The sequence below is a fragment of the Oncorhynchus masou genome, chromosome 2 (assembly GCF_036934945.1).
Source record: "Oncorhynchus masou masou isolate Uvic2021 chromosome 2, UVic_Omas_1.1, whole genome shotgun sequence".
Taxonomy (NCBI): Eukaryota; Metazoa; Chordata; class Actinopteri; order Salmoniformes; family Salmonidae; genus Oncorhynchus; species Oncorhynchus masou.
Genome location: NC_088213.1, coordinates 32513085 through 32541029, shown reverse-complemented (window position 1 = coordinate 32541029; position 27945 = coordinate 32513085). Strand labels below are relative to the sequence as shown.

The window sequence follows — 27945 nt, the reverse complement described above, 5'->3', positions numbered from 1 at the left end:
ACTCTGATCCCTTTTGTTATAGTATATTCATTATAATATCTTAAATGTAAGTGAGTGTGTTTAAACTGGCACTATCTATTCAATACAGATAACATATCAATGTCAATGTGTTTGCTTTGACTTATAACGAGAGACATTGTGATAAGTACTTTCCCTCCCCAACATGGATGGCTGGGTTCGTTTATGTAAATTAAGATAGATTTTAATTATATCAGGAGGACGGCCCTGTTCTCTACCCAATAAAAACGGACCGCCGCTGACACCTGGTTATAAACACAGGAAGGATTCCAAAGTCCTAATCAGAAATCAGTAGAAAAAAACGAAGACGCATCTGCAACAGACACACGGAGGCAGGCGCGATGACTTCCAGTAAAATCGAACTCCCTGGTGAAGTGAAGACCGACGCGGATGCCGCTGCGCTCATGGCATCTCTCCAGCTGATGCCCTCGCCGGTGCCCAACGCGGAGATCAAGTACACCAAGGTCTGTGAAACAACTTAAACTTTTACTCCGAGTCACATATTATGTTCAATGTATCATATCTCTTCTATTATGCAGAATATTTCCCCCCTAAAGGTATTTGTCTGTAGATGACACAATTTTCAAAGTGTGTAACTGCCCAATTTAGCCAATGTCTTTGCGCACAGTACAGGTGATTGAGTCCGGTTTAAAATGTTCATTCAAGTTTTGGATTTACCCTCGTAAAATTGGTTTCAGATCTTTTCTCGCATTCATTGCTCAACTCATAGCATATAATACAGCTCATCAACATGTGGCGTACAGTATGTGTGAAACTTTTCTAAAAGTTATCACATACGGCCACATCGAGTGTTTTCCAAGGCATGTTTGAATGATTAACAGTGTTGCCAACATAATTATATTGCACAGGTGGTTTTTATTTCACTTTTATATTCACCATGACTCATGTAGCCTGTATGTCATCTGCAGTGGCTACAATGAATAGTATTTATCACAGGTGACAGCAGTCATTTAGTGAAAGTCAGCATTTTTTCAGATAGAATGTTGTCGTTACGCAATTCTGTCCGTTATGTGATTGATAATAAACTCATGTTATTAACTATTTATTGAATATAAACATGATTCCCAGGTATCTTATATCACTTGCATACAATTAGAAAAAATACCTTGTTGCTGTGATTCATTCACACCTGTCATTTCAAAAGACGATTGAATTGAAAATGTTGACTTTGGAAGATATTTTAGTTGCAAAAATCCATGGTTTGGTCTGATATACATTTGATAGGCCTATTATCATATTTTAAGTGTGCTTTTTTTCGTTTCAAAATATGTATTTAAACTAATTGTATGCAATCATATCAAAGCTTGAACATAAAATGAGGAGGGTCTTGGTTTATTTGGCTCTACCGTAATAAGCAATTTCCCTGGTTTCAGAACCCCTTACGCATGTTGTAAATTATATAAATTTTACTATGATTCAGAACAAGTTATTAGATTCACGGAATTAATTGCAAAGTCGTGGTGTTCTAGTCCATTATTGTCCTTAGAAGTCCGCATGACTCTTCTGACCTCATGCAAAATTACGCAATAACACTTGATGAAATGTGAAGACTTATTTCAATCACAAGTCTCATGTTTCCTAGACATTGTATTTTATGTGTACTCTATAGCCTAGACATTGTATTTTATGTGTACTCTATAGCCTAGACATTGTATTTTATGTGTACTCTATAGCCTAGACATTGTATTTTAATGGTATTTGAATAGATTTTTGTGCCGTTACACTTGTGGTTGGTTATTATGAGCTCCGTTGGCGTTAAAGTAGGCCTACACAGCAGGAATCAGACTCCAAGGGCTTCCTCTGAAAGTGTCATATTTTTGGTCATTATTGTTTACACATATTAGGCTTGCATTTTGAGGATTTCATTATGAGAATAATATAGGCCCTGTCAGTATAGGCCCTGTCAGTATAGGCTGTTTCTCAATTCCCCCTTTACTTAATGCTGGTATACATTTAATCAAATCACTAGGACCTGACTGTAGAGTCACCATCCAAACATGTATAATAATGTGGATGTTTGTCTGTTTGCTGTAGCATGGTTCCTTCTGCAGTTTGAAATCCTATGCTTTTATTGCCATGAGTATGAGTAAAGGGCACTTCTTATTGAGGAGAGCTCCATAACAGCACGATATGAAGTACAGTGTTGTAATCAGTGTTAGCCTCACACCTTGTTGTTGTAAGTTCAAAGGGCACTTCGCTGAGGCAACAAGCAACTTACAGTGGTCTACTCGCCATAAGAGGAGAACTGGTTTAGCATGCCTGCCTTATGTGCACAGTCATGCTATCAGCTCTGCTTCCCTCTCTCCCTCTCTCTCTCTCCCTCCCTCATGCTTAGTATTATTTAAAAGAATGCACGCAAAGGGTGGAATGTATGGGAGAACCTTTAGGGAGCGCAGGCCTTGGTGAATTAACCCCCAGGAATTTGAATCCTCCAGTCCCTGTTGGTTTGGTGGACATGGGGGGCAGGAGATCACTGATTTATGGCCACCCCTGACGCAGGCGCTCCTGTCCTCACACCCTGTTCATGTTCTATCCACCCCACCGCCTGCCTGCCAGGGGGAGAATGAACACTACGAGCAGGGTCCTTAGCTAGGAGAGAGCTGGTCTTCTGGACTGTGGGCGCATGCTCTCTGTGTAGCCCTATGCATTCTTCCACTCCTTGTAGGCTAGTTGTGTGATGTGCCTCTGCCTTTTGCAGCCAGATGTCCAGTAGAGAGCTGAGAATGAACATGCTTGTAAACGCAGCTCCTTACACTCAGGCTTAGAATTCTTTCCTTGGTCTCACATGAGCTTGAGTATGTTGATGTTTTTTCTACTTACTGTAAAACATGATCATTGATAAGTGAATATGAATACAGTTTGAGATAGTCACCATGAATGGGCATGTATTTTTTTCAGTCAACAGTTTTGTTTTGCAAATGGATGTTACTAATAGTGTGTCCTTGAAGATATGGCCATAGTATGTTTAGCACCAACAGTGACTGTAGAGAGGTGTGTCCCTTTCACTGAGCCATGAACTGTTTGGCGTCAAAGAGACATTTGTGTGAACGTGTCAGTTAAGCGATCTCCCTCCCTGCGTGGGATTGTGCAGATCAGTGAGACTTTGGAAGGTCTGCTCAGGTCTCAATTTGCTTTGTTCTAAAAAAAAATCAAACTTTTTCACACCCCGCTCTCCTGTAGCTACAGCCGTAAAAAGAGGACGCTTGGGTCTCTGTTCCTCGATCTACCCTACCCCCACTTCACCAAAGCTTGTGGCCTGAAACCAGCTGGGTAGTAAGAGTCTAAGCTAGTATAAAAACATAGCGTTTGAATGGTCACAGGAGAGTCGGCTTTAGAGCTCTCCGTCTGTGAGGTAGTCCACAGGGCTGATAGCACCACGAAGGAAGCCAGAAATTAACCTACCCTGATGGCCATTTATTGATGATTTTTGCTTTTTGCAGAGCGGGGAGAGAGAGGAGAAGGATAAACTGTGTGGTGTATAATTAATGATTGGAGACAGAGCCAGTGTTAGCAGGGTTTTAGGGGATGATTTCTCTGGCCCGGGTGGCTTCTCACACCGCTCAATGATTAGGAGTCGTTAAACCAGACACCTAGAAGAATAAATCTTTAGAGATGGAGGGAAGGAGCATTTCTGGCACATTCTCCTTCAAGTTGTTGAGAGAGACACCTGGAAATGCAAAGTTGAGGTCACAAAATGTGTTTGATTTGATACTTAGTGTGTATGATCCTGCATAATGTTTGAGCGGCCAAGGTATAGACATTTTTTCTTTCATTGTTTACTATAAAACTGTTATGCAGGGATTCCTCATTGTCAGTAGGACAAAAGTAGCTGAAGTTAATGGTAAACTGGAGTCACTGTAGCACGGTTGTAGTTTAGTGTACTTTTACAGATGTAGGATCTTGAGTTGAGAAAATAATCCTGCAGCAACAGGAGATGTGAATTATTATGTGGATTATAATTCATTAACATTTTTGTAGGGGTTGATACATTTTTCGTAAGGGATAATCAAGTCTGAAATTTCAAAGTGGATATTACAAACTTCAGAAGCCTTTCTAAACTTCAAATACACCACAAGTTTTACTGTTCCAGCATTGCAGTTCTCCTGTAACAGTGTGCTCAAATTAAGATCCTACACCTGTGAGCGTACATAGACTGTGGGGAATGAGGACTGTAAATCAGTGAATCCTGGCAGAGGAATTTGGGCCGTAATCCAAATAGGGTTTAATTTTCAACTGTGTCAAATGCAGTGAAACAGGAAGAGCTATGCGTATGCAACCTTCACAATGTTCAAACATACCAGACTTTAACTAGACGCAGTTGCCATGCTCATTATATAGCTTCCCAATGTAAATAATGGCTTTTATTTTCCAGATTGGCTTACGTTAACGTTTAAAAAAAAAAAAATTGTACAATTGCTGACACTTCAGGCCTTAATAGGAATCTATAACCTGCATATTAAAGCGAGGAAGGGTTTTGTAAACTAATCTGTGAGAAGTCCAGTCAGTCAGTCAATGCGGATGAATGAAAGAGGCCCCATCAATCCGTCACTGATTGAGATAGTACAGATGAAGGCTGGGGCTCCCCAATGCTAGGTGCTGTCCACTGGGCTGTAAATTCTGGGCCTGTCTCACAGTGTGGGTCAGTGACCTGCCTTGCCAGAACCTGACCTGCACTTCTGGAGTTTTTCACTTCAAAACCACCATCTTACTGCGATGAACATCAAACAAACCCCAAGGTGGAGGACACTGGGAGACTGAATGATTTATCACAACTAGCACAGCGAGTGTTCACTTTTTCTTCTTCTCTCTCTCTCTCCGATTCCCTCTCTTTCTCATTTCACACTCTCCCCCCTTCTTTCTCTCCGACGCACAGTCACAAACGCAGTTATACACATCCCTGGTTGTGACAGGGTGAGCTTGCGGTACCATGAATATGTCCTTCATTGTGAAATGGCTGTTTGTGCAGTGAGTGTAAATTATCGTCTGAGCAGAGGCGTCAACATTGCGTCTCCTGTCTCTTAATCACTCTTTAAGGAAGCCCGGTGACAGGGAGGTTATCCCATTAACTTCTATACCTTAAGTCTTCAGGCCGGTTGACATGGAACGTGTAAATCCTTATGGTGTCATTGTGAAAAACTGCTGGCTCCATAAATCCTCTGATATCCATAAAAAACTCTCCCCTCTAGAGAGTCTTAGATACACAGAGAGCAGAAGTCTGCCAGACATGAAGTCATAGTCACCAGGCCCCAGTCACCCCTTATCACTAGTGGATCACTGTAGTTATATTCTACCCAGATGACATTTATTTGTGTTATTTCTCCCACTGACAGAATGTAGTGGAAGCATATTATATTCTATTCTTACATCAATGTAATAATTTGATCATTTGAACCCTTAGAAAAGTATGGTTAAGTCTTTCAGTCTTAAAGGCTTATGCTCTTTATGAAAATCTGGGATTTGATATCCACAATATTATTTTATGAAATTAGGCTATTTCTTTAATGCAGATATTTATTTAATTAGGATAAATGTTATGTTTGAAATCTGCACAGATGATACAGCTGATTGAAAGACAAACTCAGTGTACCTCAGTGAAAGTGTCAATCTCAGACTCTGAAGACATTGGCACCACATGGCGGCTTAGAAGAGGCTGTGCCGCCCAACTCCAACTCCCGCATGTTCCATCCATTTGAACAAATGACAATTCATATTCAAACACAGTTTCCTATTGAATTTCTGTTTCTTGCGTTAAGGAGTGAGGGGGAACAGATTCAACTTTCTCACCACACACACAGTCAAGACAAAGATGTTTGCCAGTCGGTGACAGCGGGGTCGTCCCCTCCACACCCAGGAAAGCAGGGTGGCATTGTCTCCGGGTGTGTGAATGGAAAACATGAAGGTTCTATGGTGTCAGGAGGACTAGGGAAAAAACACCAACTGGGCTCCAGTTTCACATGCTCTCCCCTCGCTTGAAACAGTAGTAATTATAAATGTCTTGAAACAGATCCAGAAAACAGAACGGAAATAGAGGTCCTGTGATAGGAAAGGATATGAAACTTCCTGTGCAGACGAAAGCTGCAGGTGCCCTGATCAGGATCCGTCTGGCTGTGGAATCTTGGCCTGCTGTGTATAAACATATATGTATGTTTTTAACTCTCTCCTGCCTCCTGAAAATGGACGAGAAATGAGTCCCATTAAATATTCCTTAAGCGTGTGAGCCATGAGAAGACGCTAGAGGCCAAACAGATGTTTTGCTGGCTGCTGTGAGTACTTTGGCATCCCCTGCCTGCCCTCACTCCCAAGTGCAGTTGTAGAGCAGCCTCCAGAGAGAGCACAGTGGCAGATGAGAAATGGATCAGCAGGACTGCGCCTTGAATTCACTGAACTGATGGAACATTACTCTTTAGTTTCTCAATGTCTGCTGATTGCACATGTATTCTCAGGGGACTCCCAAATATATCTACCTTTTGCTTGGTCGAGGTGATAACCACCTAGTCCCATTGCATTGAGAGCATGTTGTAGATAAGCAGAGCATATTTTTATATTGACATTTGTGCCCTTTATAGTGAACAATAGAGCCACGCTGATGTGATCAGAAACATGTATTCTGTAAACCTTGTGTTCATCGTTGGCTTCAGGCACGCATGTCTCATCATTTCATCAGCCAAACAGACAAGTACTGTCAGCACTGTGAGATTGACAGTTTTAACAGAGAAACATGGGGGTTGCTAAATGTTTGCAGCTGTCCTGTGGCCAATGCATAAAGTGTTGACCTATCTGCAGACTGACCAGTTCCCATCCACGCCAGGCAGCTCTCTCTCTCTCTGTGTTGTAGGAGGATCAGATGTCACGGCTTCACCGGGAGCACAAACTCTGCCAACTTTCTGTAATACCAAAATGGCCTGCGTGTTTACCAAATAATAAGAAACCACACAGCTTGAAGCATTCCCTCATAAACACAAATCGAATGATTTCATTCAGTATAAAGGTTCTATGCATTTTTAGCAATTGTCTTCATGTTGGTGTACTGTGAGAGGTCTGGATCCCACCACTTGTTTTCTTTCCTATTTGGACAATGCACACAACATATAACTTTCCCATGTCAGTTATCATCTTAAAACAGGCTTTGGGACTGACATACAGTAGCAGTCAAAAGTTTAGACACATATACTCATTCTGGGGGTTTTCTTTATTTTGACTATTTTCTACATAGTAGAATAGTAGTAAATACATCAAAACTATGAAATAACACATTTGAAACATGTCGTAACCAAAAAAATGTTAAACAAATCAAAATATATTTTAGATTTTAGATTCTTTAAAGTAGCCACACTTTGCATTGATGACAGCTTTGCACAATCTTGGCATTCTCTCAACCAGCTTCCCCTAGAATACTTTTCCAACAGTCTTAAAGGAGTTCCCACATATGCTGAGCACTTGTTGGCTTCTTTTCCTTCACTGTGAGGTCCAACTCATCCCAAACCATCTCAATTGGGTTGAGGTCCGGTGATTGTGGAGGCCAAGTCATCTGATGCAGCACTCCATCACCATCCTTCTTGGTCAAATAGCCCTTACAGGTGTGTTGGGTCTTTGTCCTGTTGAAAAACACATGATAGTCCAACTAAGCTCAAACCAGATTGTCACGTTTGTTATAATGAATGGACCAAGGTACAGCGTGTGTAGAGTTCCACATGTTTTAATCAAAGAAACTCACCAAAACAAATACAGAAAACAAGCAAACCGTGAAGTAATTGCATTGTTAACAGGCACTACACAAAAACAAGATCCCACAAACAGGTGGGAAAACGCTGCCTAAATATGATCCCCAATCAGAGACAACGATAGACAGCTGCCTCTGATTGGGAACCATACCAGGCCAACATAGAAAATGAAAAACTAGAATGCCCACCCTAATCACACTAAGGTCAGGGCGTGACACAGATGGGATGGCGTATCGCTGCAGAATGCTTTGGTAGCCATGCTGGTTAAGTGTGCCTTGACAGTGTCACGAGCAAAGCACCCCCACACCATCACACCTCCTCCTCCATGCTCCACGGTGGGAACTACACACGCGGAGATCATTCGTTCACCTACTCTGCGTCTTCCAAAGACACTACGGTTTGAACCAAAAATCTCACATCACCGGTCTAATGTCCATTGCTCGTGTTTCTTGGCCCAAGCAAGTCTCTCATTATTATTGGTGTCCTTTAGTAGTGGTTTCCTTGCAGCAATTCAACCATGAAGGTCTGTCTCCTCTGAACAGTTTTGATGTTGAGATGTGTCTGTTGAACTCTGTGAAGCATGTATTTGGACTGCAATTTCTGACACTGGTAATTCTGCAGCAGAGGTAACTCTGGGTCTTCCATTCCTGTGGCGGTCCTCATGAGAGCCAGTTTCATCATAGCGCTTGATGTTTTTTTGTGACTGCACTTGAAGAAACTTTCAAAGTTCTTGAAATGTTCTGGATTGACTGACCTTAAAGTAATGATGGACTGTCATTTCTCTTTGCTTATCTGAGCTGTTCTTGCCCATAATATGGACTTGGTCTTTTACCAAATAGGGCTATCTTCTGTATATTACCCCTACCATGTCACAACACAACTGATTGGCTCAAATGCATTAAGAAGGAAAGAAATTCCACAAATTAACTTTTAACAAGGCACACCTGTTAATTGAAATGCATTTCAGGTGACCACCTCATGAATCAGGTTGAGAGAATGCCAAGAGTATGCAAAGCTGTCATCAAGGCAAAGGGTGGCTACTTTGAATAATCTAAAATATATTTTGATTTGTTGAATTTTTGGGGGGTTACTACATGATTCCATATGTGCTATTTCATAGTTGTGATGTCTTCACTATTATTCTACAAAGTAGAAAATGGTCAAAATAATGAAAACCTTGAATGAGTAGGTGTGTCCACATTTTTGACTGGTACTGTAGCTGTTATTTTTTTTCATTTTGCTAAACTTGATTGGAGCTAAGACATGGTCAATTTATTTATAATGGCTCATTATCAAAGGCAGTGAGTACTTATATGGGGATAAGGATTTGTATACAAATGAAACCGCCATGTGTGGTGAGAGCAAGGACACCACGGGGGGATGGGAAAAACAAAAAGAAAACACATCATTTCAAAATTTGCACTTTTGCACTTGAGTTTCCATCTTACTTTCCCCCTTCATTTCTAAATGAACCTAAAAGCAATTTTAAGAAACGTTGAGAGTTGATTTAGTGTGCAGCCTTGTTGTCTTAATCAACTCTCTAAATGGGACGAGACAAAAGTCTAACAGCCCCCTGAGCCCCGAGAGGGCCGAGCCAAACGGTGGCTGATGGTTGTCCTTTTCTAGCCATGATTTAGATGGCTGCCTGGTCCACTGTTCCCCTGTTTTATCCCTCTCCTTCGGCGGTGCCTTGTGAGAGGGGTTACGCCGAGCATAAAGCTACCCACGGACTGCATTCTTGCTCAGACTGTCGGGGCTGTCAGGGGGCTCCCCTGATTTTGGACGTTCCACTACAGTGGCCCCTATAAATTTTACAACTAATTCCGTGCTCTATAGGGCTTTCTGTTTTTGTAGCAGGCCCTCAGCTCCTCGTCGTCACTGACACTTTTATGAAGTGCTCTTTAATGAGAGTCAGATTAAAGGTGGCCCCTGATGGAAGGTGCCCCGATGGAAGGCTGGGAGAGAACTCACTGAGAAGGCTAGGCTGTGGCTGGGAGAGAACTCAGTGAGAAGGCTAGGCTGTGGCTGGGAGAGAACTCACTGAGAAGGCTGGGCTGTGGCTGGGAGAGAACTCACTGAGAAGGCTAGGCTGTGGCTGGGAGAGAACTCACTGAGAAGGCTAGGCTGTGGCTGGGAGAGAACTCAGTGAGAAGGCAAGGCTGTGGCTGGGAGAGAACTCAGTGAGAAGGCAAGGAGAGAACTCAGTGAGAAGGCTAGGCTGTGGCTGGGAGAGAACTCACTGAGAAGGCTGGGCTGTGGCTGGGAAGAACTCACTGAGAAGGCTAGGCTGTGGCTGGGAGAACTCACTGAGAAGGCTCTGTGGCTGGGAGAAGGCTGGGAACTCACTGGCTGTGGCTGGGAGAGAACTCACTGAGAAGGCTAGGCTGTGGCTGGGAGAGAGAACTTGTGGCTGGGATCACTGAGAAGGCTAGGCTGTGGCTGGGAGAGAACTCAGTGAGAAGGCTAGGCTGTGGCTGGGAGAGAACTCACTGAGAAGGCTGGGCTGTGGCTGGGAGAGAACTCACTGAGAAGGCAAGGCTGTGGCTGGGAGAGAACTCAGTGAGAAGGCAAGGCTGTGGCTGGGAGAGAACTTACTGAGAAGGCTAGGCTGTGGCTGGGAGAGAACTCACTGAGAAGGCTGGGCTGTGGCTGGGAGAGAACTTACTGAGAAGGCAAGGCTGTGGCTGGGAGAGAACTCACTGAGAAGGCTAGGCTGTGGCTGGGAGAGAACTGGGAGAGAACTCAGTGAGAAGGCAAGGCTGTGGCTGGGAGAGAACTTATTGAGAAGGCTAGGCTGTGGCTGGGAGAGAACTCACTGAGAAGGCTAGGCTGTGGCTGGGAGAGAACTCAGTGAGAAGGCAAGGCTGTGGCTGGGAGAGAACTTATTGAGAAGGCTAGGCTGTGGCTGGGAGAGAACTCACTGAGAAGGCTAGGCTGTGGCTGGGAGAGAACTGTGAGAAGGCAAGGCTGTGGCTGGGAGAGAACTCACTGAGAAGGCTGGGCTGTGGCTGGGAGAGAACTCACTGAGAAGGCTAGGCTGAGAGAACTTAGAAGGCAAGGCTGGCTAGGCTGTGGCTGGGAGAGAACTCACTGAGAAGGCTGGGCTGTGGCTGGGAGAGAACTCACTGAGAAGGCTAGGCTGTGGCTGGGAGAGAACTCAGTGAGAAGGCTTGAGAAGGCTAGGCTGTGGCTGGGAGAGAACTCACTGAGAAGGCTAGGCTGTGGCTGGGAGAGAACTCAGTGAGAAGGCTAGGCTGTGGCTGGGAGAGAACTCACTGAGAAGGCTAGGCTGTGGCTGGGAGGCTGTGGCTGGGAGAGAACTTATTGAGAAGGCTAGGCTGTGGCTGGGAGAGAACTCACTGAGAAGGCAAGGCTGTGGCTGGGAGAGAACTCACTGAGAAGGCTAGGCTGTGGCTGGGAGAGAACTTATTGAGAAGGCTAGGCTGTGGCTGGGAGAGAACTCACTGAGAAGGCTAGGCTGTGGCTGGGAGAGAACTCACTGAGAAGGTTGAGCTGTGGCTGGGAGAGAACTTACTGAGATGGCTAGGCTGTGGCTGGGAGAGAGCCCACTAATAAAGTCTGGGATGTGGATGGGAGAGAGCCCACTGGGGGCCTGTGTCGATTCTGCTGTCTGAAATGACTGTGGGTCCACTTTGTGTGCTGTGCTGGGATGTGTTGGACGAGGACCCTCAGTGGGCCTGTTTCTATCTGTTGTGTGTGGGGGGAAGTGTTCAGGGCAGGCTAATACAGATTCATTGAAATGATATACAAGTTTGTATGGTATGGCCCGCAGAGTGGTACAGGCAGATACCGAACACCTGAACACTCAAACATGAGTTATTCATGTGCAAGGTTCTTCTTGTAAAGCAGACAACTGCAGGAGAAAGTGAGTGGGAGGGAGTGAGAGTGATGTCTGTGTGCTGAGTCTTGAATGGTTTCCAACCGAGCTGGCATTTTATACCTGCCCTAAAGTAAACACTCCTCACAGTTTACAGCCAATTAAATTGTGCTTAAGCCTCTAAGTTTACGTTGGTAAACATGTTGGAGAGCTAGAGAGGCCTGGGCCAGCGGGACACTTGAACCCTGCTTTCAGTTCTGCTCTCAGTGTATCTTTTCTCCCTCTCAAATAAAAGTATGGTAAGAGCACATGTGTATACAGGAGGATTTAAGCCAGCAGATGTTTTCTTAACACCCCATCTATCAGACAGACTGACATTAATTAAAAACAGTGTCTGAGGAGTCGCTGTGATGGACCAAAACATGTCAATAAGCCAATGGACAGAGACATCTTTAATTTACCTTACTCTTACATAAGACATCCGTCACATTTGTATAATCAAATCACACCAGTTTGTTAGGGGGCTTTTAAAATTAAGCTCAGAGGACTGTTATTAAACATATTCACTCAGGCCAATTCCTTGAGATATGTACCATTTCTGTTATTTGTCTAAACATTTGTTTTTCTTTGGGTCTTTATTGAGCTTGAAAAGAGTCCGTTTGGAATCCCAGGTGGTTGTTTAACGGACGGCTTGCTTTAACGCATCACAGAAACCAAGTGTGGCCTGTGTTTTATGATCTCATAAACGAGCAGCGATGTTGTGAAACGTGTGTCTCTCTCTCTCTCTCTCTCTGTGTGTGTATATGTTTATGTATGTGTGTGCGCACGTGTGTGTGTGTGTGTGTGTGTGTGAGAGAGAGTGAGGGGGTGTCTGGTGTCTGATAGGGATTTATATCTCCCCCACCTCTTTGTCTAGATGTTGGAGTACTCCCCAGAGAGCCATGCGGGGCAGGCAGGAATCTCTGTCCACATTTCCACAGATTCTTCCCTTCTCTCTCTCTCTCTCTCTCTCTCTCTCTCTCTCTCTCTCTCTCTCTCTCTCTTTCTCTCTCTCTCTCTCTCTCTCTCTCTCGCTCCCTGCCTCTCTCCCTCCCTTACACAAGAACTGAGAGGCACTTGTAGGAGCCAGGCTCACTCTCACTAGACTGTTTATCAGGAACTACCATTAGTTACGGAATAGGTTGTTTTTTTTGCACCACGGTAACAAAACAATACGTTTTTATTAAATAATATAACACACAATACCAATGATCCAACCTTATAATTATGCTCCCTCTCAAACTGATCCCAATAATCTAATCATGAAATACAGCACATTTTTAACAGCGCATTTCTTATTTGATCAGGTAAATACTTCTGTCTTGATTCAGCATTTGTGTGTTGAGAAAACTGCACAAGTAAAATGTTATACCAGGGCCCCTGTGCCTCTTTAGAGCAGGAATGGCTGAATAGGCTCTGGAGAGAAACAGAGCTGCTCCTAGAACCAGATTTTCCCTCTCACATGGGCCTCTCCATCCTGTGTACTGAACGCTGCATCTTTTCTCCTTGCAGATTTTCATCAACAATGAGTGGCAAGACTCTGTGAGCGGAAAGACCTTCCCAGTCTACAACCCAGCCAGCGGAGAGCAGATCTGTGAGGTCCAAGAAGCAGAGAAGGTATTGTAGAAAATAAAAACAAATCTGTAGTTTCTGCATTCCCATATCTTATATTTTCAGAAATGAAAACACAGGTACTTTCCCTTGCAGTGTTTGAGGATTAGATGTTTGTTAGACAGAGCTATTGCTTGGGTTTTCCACACGTGTTTCCCACCACCTCTGTCCTGGCATCCTCTCCTTCATGCATTGTCCATGTGTGAGTTATGTGTCCAAAAAAACAAGGAACGCAAACGGGTTGGGAGTTTAGTCTAATGTGGTTTGGTTCTCTGGCTCAGCTGTTCCACCTCTCCTTCCCTAAATCAGCACCTCTGTGTGGAATAACTGAAGCAGAACAAGCCTTAAACATGCTAATGGAAGATCCATTAAGTATCATTCGGAATAGACAGACACATTTTATTTGTCTCAATGGAGGTGGAGAAACACCTGTTAACTGGATAAGGTTCTATCATTAAACTGCGTACTGGATACAGTTTCTTTGTTTCTCTACCTCAGGCTGATTCAATCATTAAACTGTTTCTTTGTTTCTCTCCCTCAGGCTGATTCAATCATTAAACAGTTTCTCTTCAACAGGCTGATGTGGACAAGGCAGTGCAGGCGGCCCGGCTGGCCTTCACCCTTGGTTCAGTGTGGCGGAGGATGGACGCGTCAGAAAGGGGTAGACTGCTGGCTAAACTGGCTGACCTGGTGGAGAGGGACAGTGCCTATCTAGCAGTGAGTCTACCACAGTGCTCTAAGTCCAGATCCCAGACTTCTTTGTTTTTGCAACATGCTCAAAGGAACATACACTATACAGTTCAGATTCCTTGACTTTTTCACATTTTGCCACGTTACAGTGTTATTCTAAAATTGATTAAATAAATAAAAAATCCTTAGCAATCTACACACAATACCCCATAATGACAAAGCGAAAACAGGTCATGAGACATTTTTACAAATTTAAAAAATAATAAAAATGTATGTACTTATTTACATAAGTATTCAGACCCTTTGCTATGAGACTCGAAATTGAGCTCAAGTGAATCCTGTTTCCATTGATCATCCTTGAGATGTTTGGATTCCACCCGTGGTAAATTCAATTGATGGTGCATGTCAGCGCAAAAACTAAGCCATGAGTTCGAAGGAATTTTCTGTACAGCCCCAAGACAGGATTTTGTCGAGGCTCAGATCTGGGGAAGGGTACCAAAATATTTCTGTAGCATTGAAGGTCCTAAAGAACACAGTGGCCTCCATCATTCTTAATTTGAAAAAGTTTGGAAGCACCAAGACTCTTCCTAGAGCTGGCCACCCGGTCAAACTGAGCAATCAGGGGAGAAGGGCCTTGGTCAGGGAAGTGACCAAGAACCCGATGGTCACTCTGACAGAGCTCTAGAGTTCCTCTGTGGAGATGGGAGAACCTTCCAGAAGGACAACTATCTCTGCAGCACTCCACCAATCAGGCCTTTATGGTAGAGTGGCCAGACGGTTGCCACTCCTCAGTAAAAGGCACATGACAGCCCGCTTGGAGTTTGCCAAAAGGCACCTAAAGGACTCTCAGACCATGAAAAGCCAGATTCTCTGGTCTGATGAAACCAAGATTAAACTCTTTGGCCTGAATACCAGGCGTCACGTCTGGAGGAAACCTGGCACCATCCCTGCGGTGAAGCACGGTGGTGGCAGCATCATGCCGTTGTAACAGTTTTGCCTTCGTCCCTCTACTCGCCCCTACCTGGGATCGAATCAGGGAGCCTCTGTACACATCAACAACCTATCGCTCCACAAAATCTGCAGCCCTTGCAGAGCAAGGCAAACAACTACTTCAAGGTCTCAGAGCGAGTGACGCCACCAATTGAAACTCTATTAGCGTGCAGCCTGCTAACTAGCTAGCCATTTTACACCGGTTCCACTCACCCCCCTTTTGACCTCCTCCTTTTCTGCAGCAAACCAGTGATCCGGGTCAACAACATCAATGTAACAGTATTGCTTCTGTCCCTCTCCTCGCCCCTACCTGGGCTCGAACCAGGGACCCTCTGCACACATCAACAACTGACACCTACGAAGCATCGTTACCTATTGCTCTACTAAAGCCGTGGCCACTACTTCAAGGTCTCAGAGCAAGTGACGTCACCAATTGAAAAGCTATTATCGCACACCCCGCTAACTAGCTATCCATTTCACACCGGTTACACTGTGGGGGTGTTTTTCAGCGGCCGGGACTGGGAGACTAGTCAGGATCGAGGCAAAGATGAACAGAGCAAAGTACAGAGATATCCTTGATAAAAACCTGCTCCAGAATGCTCAGGACCTCAGACTGGGTTAACGTTCACCTTCCAACTAGACAAAGACTCTAAGCACGCAGCCAAGGCAATGCACGAGTGGCTTCGGGGTAAGTCTTTGAATGTCCGTGAGTGGCCCAGCCAGAGCCCAGACTTGAACCCGATCAAACATCTCTGGAGATACCTGAAAATAGCTGTGCAGCAATGCTCCCCATCCAACCTGACAGAGCTTGAGAGGATCTGCAGAGAAGAATGGGAGAAACTCCCCAAATAAAGGTGTGTCAAGCTTGTAGCGTCATACCCAAGAAGACACAAGGCTGTAATTGCTGCCAAAGGTGCTTCAGCAAAGTACTGAGTAAAGGGTCTGAATGGTTATGTAAATTTGAAAACATTTCTAAAAACCAGTTTTTGCTTTGTCATTATGGGGTATTGTGTGTAGATTACAGAATAAGTCTGTAACCTAGCAAAATGTCAGCACAATAACTGTTAGTTGGGAGTTTCATGAAATGGGTTTCCATGGTCGAGCAGCCGCAAACAAGCCTAAGATCACCATGTGCAATGCCTAGTGTCGGTGGGACTGGTGTAAAGCTCGCCACCATTGGACTCTGGAGCAGTGGAAACGCGTTCTCTGGAGTGATATATCAAGCTTATCCATTTGGCAGGCCAACGGACAAATCTGTGTTTGGCGGATACCAGGAGAACGCTACCTGCCCGAATGCATAGTGCCAACTGTAAAGTTTGGTGGAGGAGGAATAATGGTCTGGGGCTGTTTTTCATGGTTCAGGCTATGCCCCTTAGTTCCATTGAAGGGAAATCTTAACTCTACAGCATACAATGACATTATGGACGATTCTGTGTTTCCAACTTTGTGGCAACAATTTGGGGAAGCCCCTTCCTGTTTCAGTATGACAATGCCCCCATGCACAAAGAAATGGTTTGTCAAGATTAGTGTGGAAGAACTTGACTGGCCTGCATTGTCCTTACCTCAACCCCTCAACTCCATCGAACACCTTTGTGATGAATCGGAACGCCGACTGCGAGCCAGGCCGAATAGTCCAACATCAATGCCCAACCTCACTAATGCTTGTGTGGATGAATGGAAGCAAGTCCTGGCAGCAGTGCTCCAACATCTAGTGGAAAGCCTTCCCAGAAGAGTGGAGGCTGTTATAGCACCAAAGGGGGGAGCAACTCCATATTAATGGCCATGTAATGTACCACGGAAGATCAGAGAAGAATCTTCATAAGACCCCTTTAAAATATAAATGTGTCCATTTTTTACTGGAGGTAATAATAATAATAACTTGAATCTTTAAGGCATTTTTCTAGATATCCTATGTCACTTTACATTAACATAAATGTTTTCAATTTAAAGCATATTTTTTCAATAATTATTGTAAAAAAAGAACAGATTTAAAACAAACGTATTGTGACAGAGAGATGTCAGAACAAGGGGACTGTTTTAAAAGATGCTGGAGAAAAGCACTACGCTTTTGCCGATGTGGTTATAATAGTGTTAAAACAACCTAATAACCCTAAGTCTTAAAGGTTGATTTATAACTTATAGGCACTGTAGCATGATGTTATTTATTTCCCCCCAGAGACAATGTTAAGACCAACTGTTTCTTGGAAAAAACAAAAAGACAAAGATTGTGTTTTAATATATATTTCTCTCCAGACTATAGAGTCCATGGACAGTGGGAAGCCTTTCCTGCCCACCCTGTTTGTGGACCTCCAGGGAACCATAAAGACGCTCAGATACTATGCTGGATACGCAGACAAGATCCATGGAACGTCCATTCCAATGGGTAAGTCTATTCCAACTCAGGCTTCCTGACTGTACGTTATGTAGCCAAAAGCACATTGAATTCTTATTCTCTTCAATTTCAACGAACTAGAACCCAGGCAGAATGTTACAGGTCAGAGGTATGTGGTGGATGCCAGTGCCAGGTGAAGATTACTAGTTAGCTAGCAGCAGATAAGCGGAGCACCAGGTTACTCTCTGGGGGCCTGCGGGACAGGAGATGAGCTGTGCTGAGGGCACAGAGGTGATGTGAGGGTAAATATGGCTGCTCCCTGGCCAGTTATAAATCTGAGCCTTAATGGTCGCCCTCCTGTTGAGACTGCCACCAGTGGAGCCCAGTGACAGGACTAAAGAGCGAGGGCCGCTGGCTGTTCTGGCTAATTTAAAGCATCGCAACGGGGAGTCTATAGGAGTTAGGACAGCCACTCCGCAGCTCTGTCATAGAGCAACCATTAGCTGGGCGAGGGGTTGGGTGGGTTGGGGTGGTGTTTGGGTAGTAGATGGTTCTCAGGGACCCACCTGAGGACCAGATGGGGTCTGCTCACTGAGGGCCTGGCATTAGAGAGTCTATATAAGTCATCCACACTCTTTTAACAGGCATGTTAAGTTATTGTTTAGTAGCCAAGAAAACAGAGGACCTAAGAAAGACAACCTCCTGAGACCAGCACTGTGGTCTGGTCGCTCTTCAAGCCCCTCCTGTGTTTCTTCACCAAACCCAGCCAGTCCTCAGCTTGTTCAGAGTTTGTCGTTAGCACTATTCCAATGTGCAGCAGTGTTACAGAGCAAACAAACAGAACTGTTTCTGTGGCCTGGATGATGTTGAGATGTCTTATCTTGGCCACCAGGGAAGATGAAGCAATTGGCCAGTCCACCCTTGGGCCTTAGTTCCAGGTCCAAGCTCCTCCTCCTCCTCCCCTCTGGAGCAATGCTTCATCAGCTGAAGCCTTAGCCATCCTGTTCTCATGAACATCACATAACTCTATTGTAATAAACACTGTTCAGTTTTCTACCACTCAATAGCGATTGTTATTACTACTGTTGTAGGGAACGAATAAACATGGCACACCCTCAACGAGTATCATCCTTTACTCTGGTAATGTAAGAGGAATGAAACTCTCCTTCCAACTTAACACCCACTGCTTTCTCCTGACTTTAAACCGAGTGACACGTGTCATTTTGCTCAATGTAGCGTAACAAAATAATGGTACTGTGTGATGTATTGCCTTTTTAGATCAAGATGAATTGTGTTGGTAAAAAGCACAACATGGACACCTGATGTTTTGATGTGTCATCCGGTCACTGCTCTGCTAATGTCTCATACATTCTCATTTCCCAAACCCAGCTTGAGCAGAGGATAGTAACGATCCTTGTTCTTGTGTGTTCCTCTTACAGATGGAGACTATCTTACGTTCACTAGACACGAGCCCATAGGAGTGTGTGGACAGATCATCCCTGTGAGTGTGCCAGTTTGTTTTCTATTCAGATGGCTAGTCTCAGAGGACAAATCTAACAGTCACTCTCCCACATCTGCATAGCTTCCCACTCAATATGCAGAGAGAGGTGGATAGAAGGAAAGGTGGTGGTTGTGAGGTCTGGGACAGAGGCAGCCCTTTTGTTAAAACATATTGTGCAGGTTCCTGGAAGCCTCTGACATGCTTATCAGTGAGTGTATATTTGGGTAAATCTGTTGGCAGGCTGAGAAAGAGACTGTGTCAGATCAGTATAAGCTCAGAGAGAGAGAGAGGGGAGGAGGAAGGGGTAGAGAGAGAAAGCGAGAGAGGGGGGGCACTATGAAAGAGACTAGGGACAGGAGGACAGAAGTAAGAACAGAGCATTGATTGTGCAAGAGCTTGAGGAAGCGTGTGTGGGTCTGTGCTGAGGCCTACTGGGGTTCAGTGTAAAGTAGAAATAACACCCTCCTGTGTAGTACCATGACACGCTCTAAGTACTGCACATGTGTTGCAATTTCCTTGTTTTCTCAGTGATGTGGGAAGAGAATAGATAGGGCGGGAGAACATTTCCTGTCATGACTACGTTGGGCAAGTGAAAGTGAGAGTCTATGAGTGAGTAAGCGACGGAATGTGTGGGAGAGCAGGGAGAGCAGTCAAGAGTTATTGAGTATGAGTGAGCGCCCTTTGTCAAGAGTCTGATGTCCTGTGTGTGTGTGTGTGGGGGGTGTTTATGTCTACAGTGGAACTTCCCACTGATGATGACTGCATGGAAGCTAGGTCCAGCACTGGCCTGTGGGAACACGGTGGTCCTGAAGCCTGCTCAGCAGACACCCCTCACCTGCCTGTACATCGGATCTCTGGTCAAAGAGGTACAGTACAGCACAATCACCACAGTAACCCAATCCTTAGAGCCTCTTTATCCACATCCTCCATGTCTTCTCTCTGTGTTTGGCCTCTCCCATTCTCTGAGACAGTGTGTCTCTCTTGCCCCTAGTCTTTTTGATGTTCTGTCCATTCTCTCTGGTCTGCTGGTAGGGAGGTTGGGTTGGGTCCGGATTCCCCCACACTGCCTGTGGTTTTGCTTGGCTCTCCTGTCCTCTCCTCTAAAGCTTGTTTCCTCTCATATTGTTTTGACAGGCTGGGTTTCCACCGGGAGTCGTCAATATTTTGCCAGGATTCGGGCCAACGGCAGGAGCTGCGATTGCTTCGCACATGGGCATAGACAAAGTGGCTTTCACAGGATCAACTGAGGTAATTTCCATGAACAAAGCCATTGGCGGATAATCCACTGTCCCTATTGCTTTTTTTAGTGACACAGTGACCAACATGTACAGAGCAGCAGAGATGGAGGGCTTTGTAATTAGGGGACATTGGGTTCCTGTATTGAAGTCTAAATAACAAACAAACATGTGCTTACATAAGCTGCGTGCCTTGTCATTACTTCCCACCACAGGGGGATCAGAGGTGAGCAGTCTGCTGCTGGACTTTACCACACACACACACACACACACACACACACACACACACACACACACACACACACACACACACACACACACACACTAATGTACACATACACACGCTCACACTAATGTACACATGCACACACACACACACACACTAATGTACACATACACGCGCGCACACTAATGTACACACACACACACACACACACACACACACACACACACACACACACACACACACACACACACACACACACACACACACACATATATTGTACATACACTGACATACATAGACCAGTCACAGACAAACTGGCTCATAAGTGTCCCAGCCAGTGTAATGACAACCTGCTACTGTACTTTACAGACATTGAGTTATCTATCAGGTCCCTAGGAAAAACAGCCGCCTTCATAGACAGTGGAAAAATGTTGATGGAAAACTAGGAATGATCAACCATGTTAGACAGTGAGCATTAGGAGATATTGTGGTTGGATTGCATTCCTCCGTCTTGTGTGATCAGTCTGAATGACTGCCAATTCCATTCATGTAGATCATTTTATAAACATCTGTTATTGCTAACCACAAATGTACCCCCTCAGGCAGTAAGAGCACCTACAGTAATCTTAACATGATTATGAAGCGCCATAAATCAATGGATTTTATATGTTTTGAAATGACCTGCGTATATTTCACGTGTATCTTTCGTAAATGAAACAGGGTTTTGTAGTGTTTAGAGAAGCCCTAGAGTTTATAGTATATTTGCTTTGACTCTGGGGAACGTTTGGAGAGAAAGGGAGGAGAGTGACTGTTTGTGTGTGGTATTCAGCACCCACCAACACTGCTACGCATGTGCAGATATAATAGATTGCTCTTGGTGATAAGGGGACAAACAGAAACACTGTAACCAAAGCAAACTCACATAATATGGAGAAAAACATTTATTTAAATTGTGTGGTTGAATCAAATCCAGGCCTTTATTGAGAATATAAGGGATTTGTTTATTTATTTATTTTTGTTACAACATCTCTGTCAAGCCCTGTACGGATGACAAAGACTCAGATGTCCAAATCATCTGAACGGTTATTAATGAGAACCTGAATGCAGCAATACAGTTAATGAGGGTGAATAGGGTTTCAATTGATCCTCAGAGTCCATTCATGCAGCCCGAACTTAAGTCATTTAATAATTTGATCAATGCTCCATTACCTAACCAATGAACATCCACAGGGCTTTCTCCACCATCACTTTACATGCTACCAGGCAGCACACACATACGAGCCTTCCTCTTTTTCTTTCACCATCGGCGGTTACAGAACATTTCCCCAAAAAGTGGCCAGTTGTCTTTAACTGCTTTCTCTGTTGTTGTTTCCTGTGATCTGGAGTCAATTACAGAGTGTATGAAGCGCTGCTGTGAGAGAATGTAGATGCCCAGACAGTGAGTCACCTTGGGTTTCAGTCACACCGGGCTAGAGGGGACAGTGGACACAGCATCCCCAGAGAGGCTGGAGGGGGTAGAGGGGGTGGATGGGTAGAGGCTTGAAGGGGGTGCGGTTTCAGGTGGCCATTGAGTCAGTGGTCCTTCATCCTTGTACTCACACACACTCAGGGCCGTGACTCTCCACAGTAGCGGCCCAAGTGGGAGCCAGCCCACCGTGTCTCCTTTACACTTCAGTGAATGCATGCTAACGTCATGTTAGTCATCACCCCTTGAACCCCGCCATCAAAGAAAGCGACAGCCAGGACAGCTTTAGAGAGCGTGCAGCCTGCCTGCCTGCTGCTTGCCTGCCAGAGGAAGGTTTGTCCTGTTGTCCCTATCACACAGCTGCTCTACCACTCCAACCAGAACACTCAGCAGGCTGCCCTGCTCATTTCCTAACACAGAATAACGCAGTCTGGCAATATTGGGAAAGTGAGACATTCCAGTGTTAAACATTGTTCGTGCAAAGAGATGAGGCATCACTCTTTTCCACTGGGGGGACTCCCTCTATCTTCTCCCAGCGCTGGTCTTCTCTCTATCTCCTGGAAAATAAAATCATGTGTGTCTGTAACTGGGTGGACAGGAAGTGTGCTTGTTGGTTTATGGTTATGAATGTTGCTCGCTCTCTTTCTCAGGCTTGTCTCTATTTAATAAGGGTGTATCTCATCTCATGGTGTTGAGAAATAATGTTGGGGTCAATACAATGCATCAGTATAATAAGAGCAGCTGGGCAGACTCAAATACTTGCAAGCGATTCATTTTCACTGAGAGCTCACGCTATGCATTACTAGAGAACCAGTGTTTTTACACGTCTCCACTGTGTGAGTCTGGAGGGAGATGGGAAAGGGCTGTGGAATTCAGCAGTATTTGGATAATGGTGAGAGCACTTTTGATGAGGGGGAAATTGTGAACAGAGAAGTCGAAAGGAAAGCTCCTGCTGCTGTTTGATAAACACTCTCAACTCCTCAGATCATCCTCAGCATTCAGCGATGCCAGCCAGGGCAGTGTAGGCCCACGTTGCACCAAACAGGCATCACTTTACAACTTATCACAGTTAGTTGTTTCAATGTGCCACACGCCCAGGCTGCTGCTGCCACCCACACAACCTGTGGTTGCTTCTTCCTGCGCTTGATTTAAGAAGAGATGCTGTTCGCTGCTGAAACATCACTTTCTTTTTCTGCTGAAGCCTCCCAGAACCTGTAATAGATATTTTGGCTGTGTGTTTGGCACACTTGTGTTTCTGCGGACCCAGTGGTGCATCCCTTGTTTTGGGCCTAACCAACCTGCTAAGCTATTTAATGGCTGCATCCATTTAGTGATCCGGCCACAGGTCTGCTTGTGTCTGCGTGAGTAAACTAAACCCAAGCCCTGGTTCCTCCCCAGGTCGGCAAGCTGATCCAAGAAGCAGCTGGGAAGAGTAATTTGAAGAGAGTAACCCTGGAGCTAGGAGGAAAGAATCCCAACATTATTTTTGCAGACGCTGATTGTAAGTTTGATGACACTGTTTTATTAGTTCCTCCCGTTTCCCCATAGGTGGTCGTCCAGATGGAAGCAGGGGTTCCCTATGTGGCATCGTCTGATTTGAAAATGGGGTCGCGAGAGAAAGGCTGAAATAAAATATGTGCTAGATTGGGATTGTTAAAAAACAGAGCCATTTCTGTTTTTTTCCCTGCAAATTTGGCTCTATCTTTTGAACTTTTTAAGCTTCAAAATATTATGAGCCCATCACTGTTTCCCTCTACAATGCCCACAAGCTGTGCAGGACTCATTAGAACAGAGTGGACAAGACCAGGCAATAAATCAGACTGGGGGAAAATATTTTGATATCAAAATGAGGTCGTGGGACAAAAAAGTTTGGGATCCCCTGCCTTAAAGACATTGTCTTGATAGAGGGCCGAGGGGGATTATTTACAATGTTTTGTCCAATAATTTAGTCTGACATGCAAAATGAGACAGTGGATGTGTCCACATGGAGTGAGAGCTCTTGCATCTTCAAAAGCTTCCGCTGGGCTTCACAGGGCTGTGAAAACCAATGAATGGATGGCTCTCATGTTAGCTCTAAGTGTCTCACTGAACTGGGGGTTCCCGGGGCTTTCAAATGCTTTCAGCAGCCGCGAATGGTGCTCCCCAAGGCCCGTAAAATCAGGAGAATGGAACCTGCCGCGGCCGCCTGCATCAGCCCGAGACCCATAAATCACTGGGCTCCGTTAACCCCTTGCGTGCCATGGCAGGGGCCTGTCTCTCAGGTGTCAGATAGCAAATGTGCAGCATAGAGAATAGCTGGACAGTGGTAGAAAACATTCTGATGATGATTGTGCATGTGTAGTGTATGTGCATTAATGATATTCACTTTTAATTCATGTAATTTATAAGAACCATATGGAATTTCATCAACATTTTTCAATATGTAATAATGTACTACCACATGCCGCTAAAATGAACTGTATACTGAGCCCCCCTCTTACTCTTCTTCCTCTTCTTCAGTGGATCTAGCTGTGGAGCAGGCCCACCAGGGAGTGTTCTTCAATGCAGGCCAGTGCTGCACTGCAGGCTCTCGTATCTTCGTGGAAGAGCCCATCTATGAGGAGTTTGTGCGCAGGAGTGTGGAGAGGGCCAAGAGGAGGACAGTAGGAAGCCCCTTCGATCCCACCACGGAGCAGGGTCCACAGGTGAGGATAGAGGACCATAGACCCTGCAAGGGAGGGAGGAGTCAAACAATACCCTCTATGTCAAAACATATCAGTTATCGACACAATATGTGCATGACCAAATATAATGTATTTTATTTACTGTATGTTAAATATGCTCTTTTGGCTTTCCTTCTTGCTTCCTCCTTTAACTCTCTCCTCTCCTCTCCTCTCCTCTCCTCTCCTCTCCTCTCCTCTCTCCTCTCCTCTCCTCTCCTCTCCTCTCCTCTCTCTTAATCCAGATCAGCCAGGAGCAGCAGAGCCGTGTGCTGGAGTTTATTCGAAGTGGTATCAGTGAGGGAGCCAGGCTGGAGTGTGGAGGCAAAGCCCTGGGCTTGAAAGGATTCTTCATCGAGCCCACTGTCTTCTCCAATGTCAAAGATGACATGCGCATCGCAAAAGAGGAGGTACGGTGATACACTGACTGACTGGTACACTGAATGACTTATACAAAGTATGACTAAAACTCCCAGTATGACTGAAACACAGTATAACCTTCCATGCCCTATGATTTTACAGAAGGTGGTTTCCAAATAAGTTAAAATGTCTATTAATGGCCTTGCCCCCCACATACTTAATGGTGTGACTAAGCAAGGATGCCATCATGGAATGTTTCAACATGTCATCTTACAAATACTACTAACTGTCTACTCCAGATCTTTGGCCCAGTTCAGCAGATCATGAAGTTCAAGACTATTGATGAGGTGATTGAAAGGGCCAACAACACAGTGTACGGCCTGGTGGCAGCTGTGTTCACCAGCGATATCACCAAAGCCATGACCATCTCCACAGCCATGCAGGCTGGCACCGTCTGGTAAGACCCTCTCATCATCATATCGATCTATGTGTCCCTGGTTAACCCCATAGATCATATAACTGGTTGAGTCATATTACTGTACCTTTTTAAATGATAGCTCATACAGTATTCAACTACACTCCACTCAGCAGGCTCTTCATTTAACCAGTCTTAACCAGCATTACCATTCAACACAATTATTAAACAATGCAGAAGAATCAAAAGTTGATGTTTGATGCATGTTTTGTGTATTTAGGATAAACTGTTTCAATGCCCTGAGCACGCAGTGTCCATTTGGAGGATATAAAATGTCTGGCAACGGGCGTGAATTGTAAGTATTCTTTTCTGTTTCCTAGCCCACTGTCTGAAAGTGTTTGACTAAAGCCAAGCAAGTATTCCTGTAAACTGTGTGCTTACAATAGAGAAAAGTTTGGTTGCAGAATATTCCCAAATGAAGCTTTGTACAATAAGCTTGCTACAGTTCATTAGAAATCTGTTTCAACTGACATTATGTGCGTATGTTTGCAGGGGGGATTGTGGCCTGAAGGAATACTCAGAGGTGAAGACCATCACCATAAAGATCTCAGCCAAGAACTCCTAAGGCGGCCGGCCACACTACACGTAGTGGAGGAGGACTTCCTCTGAGGCGCACCACTGACCCTCTGGGTGTCTGTCTGTGGTGGTAAAACACACTGATCATCCCAACTAGCCATGACCATGGGCAACTAACTCTATTGGCTGTGAAAACTCCCCGCCCCTCCTCTCCCTCACCTCCCATGGGCATTTCTCACATCAACATCAGCTGTCTCCATCAGCCCGGTGTCCACTGGCGGTCTCAAGTTCACACCAAACCTCTTCTCCACCTACTGCCATCACCCACCTCCTCCACTAACCACACTAAAGCACTCGAAGAGACGATGGGAGAGGCTACTCTGTTCACGTCCCCCCCAAAACCCCCCTAACCCCCAGGAGTTGGACACTCACAGACTTAAGCACCGCACCGCCATCCCTGCTTTGCCCCATGTCAGCTAATCATTGTAGCGTGTTGGGAGGCAGTGTGGTCATGTTGTATCATTGTCAAACCTCCTACTGTATGTCATTATGTATCATTGCTTTGATTTGCCAGGTAACATTCATGGAAGCATATCAGCTCATTCTAAGACCACTGAAGCTCTCAACCTCAGAAATGAATGGATGAGTCCATTGAAACTGTTAATTAGAATTTGCAATTGTTGACATCTAATTGTTCATGTTTTTATTTGAACTTTTACCACTTAACACTGTATGTCAATGTATGACCAATGTAAACGTGAAAACAAAAATGGTTAACCTCTTAAAATAATTTTAGTTATACCTGCTAAGAAGAGGAGTAATGTATTTTAATCATAATGTAAGTTTCTTATCAATGTCCATCTATGTTCATGTTTATACAATTATGTACTATGAAATTATAAGATATAAAAAATGGACCATAGATTTTTTAGTAAAAAACGTTTTTTTTCTCTCAAAAACCTGGCTCGGCTGTGTTTGTTTCAATGCCAAGGGAAGTAATATGTTGTGATATAGTGTAGTCACTTGCATCAAAGCTCCGTTTCCACATTCATGCCCCAGCTATCTCAGCTTTGACATATTGCTCAGATATTTCATGAGGTCGCACAATTTACAGTTCCGTTCTGGCCAGAGATCTGAAGAGGGTAGACAGGGTGGGCCCCAAGTCTCGTTTTAATATTTAAGTATCAGCAAGACGTAGTCGAGGCTGCTGTTGTAACTCATGGTGAAAAAGAAGAGGAGTTTACTCTCTTAACGAGGCATCTGGTGCAAGCCTTATGTTATGTCTGAGGAGGCACTAAACTGCAACTGCAGTAACAGAGTTAACAGAGATGCTCTTCTGGTGATTATTACAATGTCTTGAATATTAGTGTTAATCTTAACATTCATACCATGAAATACAATTGTATATTTCTACAGTATGTAGGCCTGAGAATTAAACACAAACAATAACAGGCCTATACATCTGGTAGGTCCCTCCATGCAGCTCCTGCACAAGAGCATTATAAACACTATGCTCTCTGGACACATATACATTTGCAAACATATTTACTATTTGATATGCCAATGACAGAATGAAAATTACAGAACTCGGGCCAAGGGACCAATGGAAGGGATTAAGAATCAGAGTGTGTGTGAGAGGCCGCCTTGGAGGAGAGAAGTTGTGCAGATGTGAGCACCCTTCGCTGAAGCCTTCCCTTGGCAATGGTCTTTTGAAATGTCAGGGTGGATTTTCCCACAATCCCCCTGCCTGTCGGTATCTGTAGTCATTCCAAAGGGATGATGAAAAAGTGATCGTCTTATTACGGCACTCTGTTAGCTCAACAGGGAACGTCAGAGCAGGCCAGGGACACACGGACATAACCTCCAGTTAAGGACATCTGCTTGGAAACAAACCACACTGACAGGGACGTTCAACCTGCTGTTCAGACAACTCCTTATCTCTCAAGCACCACGTTTTGGACTTCTGTCATCCCTCACATAGTGGAGAAGCTATTCCTTTTATCAACTTCAACAAAATGCTCACATACCTAATCAATCCATTTCTGTCTCAGTGTTTGTCTCAGAGTCTGCTTCAGGACGGTCCTCTTCTATTTCTTTCCTCCTGAAAGGTTGTTTTTTGTTTTCTGCCCAGACCTCTACTGTGTCATGGTATGCTTTAGCTTTAGTGAGATGGATTGCAGCACTGTGTGTGTAATGAACACTCACGAA

General features: G+C 44.6%; 1 protein-coding gene and 1 long non-coding RNA gene across 2 annotated transcripts; one reads left to right on the top strand and one right to left on the bottom strand.

The window, feature by feature from the left end:
* The first annotated feature begins 265 nt into the window (after nucleotides 1–265).
* On the top strand, nucleotides 266–26654 carry LOC135559030 (retinal dehydrogenase 2-like). Its single transcript, XM_064993344.1, has 13 exons — nucleotides 266–482; nucleotides 13150–13254; nucleotides 13825–13965; nucleotides 17182–17311; nucleotides 18700–18761; nucleotides 19499–19627; nucleotides 19896–20009; nucleotides 23086–23188; nucleotides 24187–24371; nucleotides 24632–24796; nucleotides 25046–25203; nucleotides 25442–25516; nucleotides 25714–26654. The coding sequence occupies exons 1-13, from the start codon at nucleotides 360–362 to the stop codon at nucleotides 25784–25786; spliced, it is 1563 nt and encodes a 520-aa protein (XP_064849416.1). The 5' UTR covers nucleotides 266–359; the 3' UTR covers nucleotides 25787–26654.
* Nucleotides 21155–27945, bottom strand: LOC135559037 (uncharacterized). The gene is made up of 3 exons (XR_010458426.1): nucleotides 27765–27945; nucleotides 24168–24394; nucleotides 21155–22244 (listed from the first exon to the last, which is right to left on the bottom strand). It is a non-coding gene; the product is annotated as an uncharacterized LOC135559037 (long non-coding RNA).

What these genes read in the sequence shown, in the direction of transcription:
- LOC135559030 (XM_064993344.1), top strand. Translation starts at nt 360, where the DNA reads ATGACTTCCAGTAAAATCGAACTCCCTGGTGAAGTGAAGACCGACGCG. An exon ending in CGGAGATCAAGTACACCAAG is followed by an intron (nt 483 to 13,149) that starts GTCTGTGAAACA and finishes TTCTCCTTGCAG; the next exon opens with ATTTTCATCAACAATGAGTG. An exon ending in GGGACAGTGCCTATCTAGCA is followed by an intron (nt 13,966 to 17,181) that starts GTGAGTCTACCA and finishes ATTTCTCTCCAG; the next exon opens with ACTATAGAGTCCATGGACAG.